Source organism: Propithecus coquereli, unplaced genomic scaffold (genome assembly GCF_000956105.1).
Source record: "Propithecus coquereli isolate 6110/MARCELLA unplaced genomic scaffold, Pcoq_1.0 Scaffold6, whole genome shotgun sequence".
Classification (NCBI taxonomy): Eukaryota; Metazoa; Chordata; class Mammalia; order Primates; family Indriidae; genus Propithecus; species Propithecus coquereli.
Genome location: NW_012151951.1, coordinates 8,105,174 through 8,110,794, shown reverse-complemented (window position 1 = coordinate 8,110,794; position 5,621 = coordinate 8,105,174). Strand labels below are relative to the sequence as shown.

At 37.9% G+C, this 5,621-nt stretch overlaps 1 protein-coding gene across 1 annotated transcript in view; it reads left to right on the top strand.

The window, feature by feature from the left end:
- Positions 1–5,146, top strand: part of LOC105822184 (chromosome unknown open reading frame, human C11orf65) — a 29,884-nt gene extending 24,738 nt beyond the window's left edge. The window contains exons 7-8 of the mRNA XM_012659128.1: positions 2,727–2,782; positions 4,995–5,146. Coding sequence (XP_012514582.1) covers positions 2,727–2,782; positions 4,995–5,146 — 208 coding nt within the window. The remainder of the gene's footprint in view (positions 1–2,726; positions 2,783–4,994) is intronic.
- The last annotated feature ends 475 nt before the right edge of the window (positions 5,147–5,621 follow it).

Genomic DNA, 5,621 nt, shown 5'->3' with positions numbered 1-5,621 from the left:
TTGTTTGGCTAATTTCTTTCTATTTTTAGTAGAGACGGGGTCTCGCTCTTGCTCAGGCTGGTCTCGAACTCCTGAGCTCAAGCAATCCTCCCGCCTTGGCCTCCCAGAGTGCTAGGATTACAGGTGTGAGCCACCACGCCTGGCCCTCTAAAATGTTTTTAAACAGAAAAAGACTGCTAATGATTCAGTAACCCCAGTATTTTGTCTAGACCACAGTATTGGGATTCCCTATAGACAGCACATCTCTGGTTTCTGGGACACTGAATAAATACAGATGGTAATAATGATGCAACAATGATCCAAAGAAAGGTGCTGTAATGCCTTGCCTTTAGTCCCTTCCTAAGAGTAAAAATTGCTAGATGGAGAGGGAGGGAAGAAAGGAAGAGAGAGGTAGAAGAGGTACATTTGGAATGAGCATCTGAGGACAGAAGAGAATTCTCTCAACTATTGAAATCCTGCTCTGCCTTTGCCTTATACAGTTGGCTAATTCAAGCAAAGGTTCAACAAGCTTCAGTGAAAGAGTACAAAAAATCTATACCTAATACTCTGTATTCTATCATTACCAGAATACAAAAAGAATAAAACCACTAAGTTCAAAGGGAAGAAATAAATCAGCATCTCAATCTCTGTAAGACTTTCCCATCTATCATTCTCTGATAGGATAGTAGATGGTGAAGAGTCTCAGTGGCTTCCCTTTGTGGAAAAAACAGAATAAACCAGTAAGACTTTAAGTGGTTTCTTCATATCATATGTTCTATATGGAGTGGGATGAATATACCCGGCTTTGATGTGATAAGGGTAACTGAAAATTTCCATTTTTAAAATGCAGATACTTCATGTTTCCAATTATGTACAACTTCTGTCAGTTCATTTTCTGAGTTGGGTATAATCATAATTTGGCACCAGCGTGGAATCTTAGCAAGATTTCCATTGAGGCCCTGGGCAATGACGATTTCAAATGAAATCTCAAGTGGTTATTTGGGTATATTTCAGTAGCACCACTGACAACAAGCACTGATTATCTCAGGCAAGAGCAAAGTTTGAAAGACCTTCCCCTAGCTGACCATAGACATTAGGTATAAGCCCCCAGTGCATTTATGGTCTCCACAGTCTACTTTCCTGTTGTCTTTGTAGTCCTCTAGATATTTGTAACTGGTTTGACAACACCTTGTTTGATGATAATTTCATAGTCTGACATTTTTCCCTTCTGTAGAATTGGTAGCCACTAATTCGTAGGAGAGTATCCTTCAAAGTCTATGGACAGTTTTCTACTGTTGGACAGTTAGAATGGCATAAATGCCTCAAACACTGATATTTACTGATAAAAATTAGTTTCTTCCCAAAGGCTTTTGTGCTAGCCCCTTGTTATGATAGACAGATGCTCTCCTGGGATGAAGCCATGTGCATCTTCAGGTGTACATTGTAACTATCAACTGAGTACATTATTTTAATCATTTTGATGAATGGATGGAGCCATTCAGTCCTGGATTTGAGGACACTAATGAGTACTATTGTAAATTCTTGTATCCAGAGAAATGTTGCTGCATGTGTTTAGAATGTAAAACAATCCCCACATCACTGAGTTACCCACAATGCCACATGATGGCCACCATGACTGTTGCAGGCATTCATCTTAAGGAATATTCATTCAGATGTTCCTCCTCCAGGATCATCAGAGTTTTCAAATAGCAAGTGAGTTTTAATATACCTATTACGTGATTAGCAGCTAGGAAATCTTAAATAATTTCCTGATAATTCTATATAACTTTGTTGGTGAGAACTCTATGCTCATGTATGTTATGAATGGTTTCTATATCTGAAGCTGTTCTTTTGATTTCTAAGGCATGTAGTTAATGTGGCCTTTCTGGCTAAGGACTTTTCCTGGGCTATTAAATCATTTGTGCTCCTGAAGGGATTCATTGTAGATTCCACATACACATTATTCTGTGATTATTATCTAAAAAATTCCAAAAATTTCTTAGAAAGATAGATCAGCTCTATGATATAAACAACATGGTAATGCTATCATCAGACTTTTCCTTCTATTTGTAAAACTTACATTTCTTATCAGTTACTGATGGTATGTTTTTATGAGTTCTTTTTGAATAGAATAAATTCATGTTCTAATCTTAGATAAAGTAGGAACAGTGATGGGCCTTAAATATGGCATATGTTTGTGCCCCAGACTGTCAGGGCTTGGCATACTATCCATCAGGGCCCTTTAACTTGGTTCCTTGAAGGTAAAATGAAAACCTGCCAGTATGTAAATCCAAGGAAGCAAGGTGGTTGACATCTGACTCTTCATAGTGCTCCTGAGCAACCACTGACTTTTCCCTCTGAGACTTTTATGTCCATACTTTTAATTTAGAAGTTATTAACTAACATCTTAGTAGACACTCAACTGAGGACATGATCTTGTAGGAATGAAACAGAATAAAATGAGATGTGCTAGAGGAAGATGAAAGTACACTAATACGGTAGATGGTGGGTACCATTTTTATACATGCCTCAACTCTTTGTCCTGGAGGTTGTGTTAGCTACATGTGAGGTATGAGAAGGTGGGAAAGTCATGAGAATTAAACATTGAGTCTAGTGAACTTGTTACCATTAGTCTAAAATTTCTCAGAAAAGGTGAAATTTTAGTAGTCTAAGCATGTACTAATGAATAAACTCATTACTTATTAATGAATCAATTAATTTAATGAATGCCCATATAATGTGCTTAGGTATATTGCCAACTGGAAGGAAATTGCTACAAGCAACTCTTCAGCTAACTTTGAAGGTAGGTGATTTTTAGCAATACTTTATGGGAAATTCTCATGAACAAAAATGATACATTTCCCATATTTCTACGCATCTAACATTTAAATGTCCTGCACACTATATATATTTACATGAATTTTCCAAGTCATTTTTTACATTTATATATAGGATTGTTATTTGGAAATGGAAGGAAATTTTCTGTTTTATTTAGGGTTGAATAAAATGGTTTTAAAAGTATGAATCCTTTTAAAAAGTTAAATATCTTACGGTTTTAGTAATCACTTTTAGTGAGCAAACTTCACTTGGCAAAATAAATGCCTCAAAATGTTGAAAATATTTTTTAGTTTCTATGCCACTATTGTCCTGCCAGTGGCCAGAAATACTGAAAAGCTGAAAGTGATAGCCAGCATGTAGAAGAAGAATATCATTAGACCCTAGAAATGCCAGTAATTCTAACATAGCCAAAGCCTAACGTTGGTTATTGTGTGATCTGACTGTGTGACTTCTATCCTGCTAGCAGATATGAGAAGCAGTAAAGCAGACAGGTTAGGATTGTGCAGTCTTGATTCAGACTGCTGAGTTTGAGTTTTGGCTCCACTGTTAACTGGCTGTGTGATCTTGGGCAAATTACTAGCTCAGTTTTCTTATCAGTAAACTAAGAATAACAATAGTACCTGGCTCATAGGTTGTGGAGTAATAAGAGATAACACATGTAAAGAGCTTAGAATAGTGTCCGGCACATTATGCATATTCCATAAATACGAGCTATCATTAGCATTAACCTGTGCACTTATTTCCAACTCACTGCCACCCCAAGTTGCCTCACCCCTTTGCAGCCTTCTGCAATAGCCTTCAAACTGATGCTCCTCCAGTCCATTCTCCACACAACAGAGTGATCTGTTATTAAGTTAAATCAGCACAATTGAACCATTTCTATTAATTTAACAAACTCTAGAAATTTCAGTGTGGAAGTTCTGTCTTAAAGTACTTTATAAAATTAACTCACGTGATTTTTCAAAACAACCCAATGAGACAGGTTCTATTATTTGCATGTTACAGATGAACAGACAGAGAGAGGCTGTTCTTGCTCAAGGTCGCACAGTGGGTTCTCGTGAGGGCCAGCATTTGAATTGAGGCGGGCCAGCATTTGAATTGAGGCAGGCGAGCTCAGAACCCACGCTCTTAACCACAGCTACACTCTGCCGCCTCTCATAGCTTTCCCTCACACTTGGAATAAAATCCTAAATTTACCGTGGCCTTCTGCTTCTGGCTGTGGCCTGGGTTTCCACTCTTACACGTCCCACTCTCCCTGCCTCACTCACAGCACCCCACGTCACTGGCCTTGTGCTTATTCCTCAAACACACCATGCAGTTTCCCACTTCAGGGAGACTAATGGAGTTGATGGCCTCATCGAGAACAGCTTCAGGTAACTGTCTTCACTGAGGGCAGGAAGCTGTCTGTTTTGTTTGCTACTGAATCCCCAGTGTGTAGCACGTAGTAGGTTCTCAATAGCAAATCAAAGAATATAATGACAGGTACAAAAATGGAAACAGAGAATATATGTTACTGAGTTAAAAGATTACTGCAAAAAGAAAGATACAGGATGGTAGTTGGAAGGAGCATAAGAGCAAGTGAAAACTATTTTAAGTAGTGGGGATCTGCATAACTGAAGCCAGCGAAGGAGATACATCGAAGATGTTGGCATCGGAGAAGAGGAGAATGTGTCACTTCTTCAAGAAGCAAGAGAAAATCAAATCCAGAACAGATTTAGAAACTTCAGCTCTAGAAAGGGAAAAGGCGTCTCTTCCTTTGTGAATAAAGACCTGTTAGCTAATCGTTAATTATAGGGCACTAACTGAGTGCCAAACACTATGACAAGTCCTTTCATTTACCATCTCATTTAATTCTCACATGAATACGATTAGGTAGGTATTTTTACAGAGAACACCAAGACTTAGGTTAAATAACTTGTCCCAAATCACACTAGTTAGTAGCAGATTGAACCTCTAACCCATGTCCTGAAGAGCCTTTTGTGGAGGTAGATCATAATATATGAGAATGAAAATAGAATGAACTCAGAAATGTGGGGCATTTATGGTTTCAGATACCTGCTCTAAGGGTGGTAAAAACAAATGTGGAATAGACCTTACCTGGAACATAGCAGCATTTTGAATGAACCTGTATCTTATCACATCTGGCAGATTTCTAATCATTTGTCATTTCTCTTTAGGATTCAGGTTTACGCAAGCACAGAGAAATAGATATGACTATGAAGACATACCAGAGATGCAAATGGCGACAGCAGATAGTACTTACTATGAAAATCTTTATCAAAAACCATATTTAACTAGATTAACACCTGATTCCACTTATGGAATATAAAGTATTTTCTTTTGTGAGCTACAGCCCTTTAAGCCCTGCATCCATCAGTTTTAGCCAAGAGATAGCATATTCTGACTAGAATAAATTGTATATATATTCTGGGCACAGAACCTAGCCCAGTTAATTAAGCAAGATTGAACAGAAATAGAACACTGGAATGAATATAATGTCATGGAAAAGACAGAAATTATTCCTGGTATTCTGAGAAACTAATATTCTAACAACCACATTTAAATAAAGATACTGTATTTAGGAGCAAAAAACTTCAGATTGATTATTTTCCTTCTTTATTTGAGGCATTTAGTGCATTCGTGTAAGGCAGAGCTCTTGGTCCATCTATCCCATATCCAAATATGCCTTGCTTCCTCCTTCCCTCTTTCCCTCTTCCACTTGGCCTTATCCTTTCATTTTTCCGTTTTTCTCCACTATACTTTTTTTTTTTTGGAGACAGGGTGTCACTCTGTCACCCAGGCTG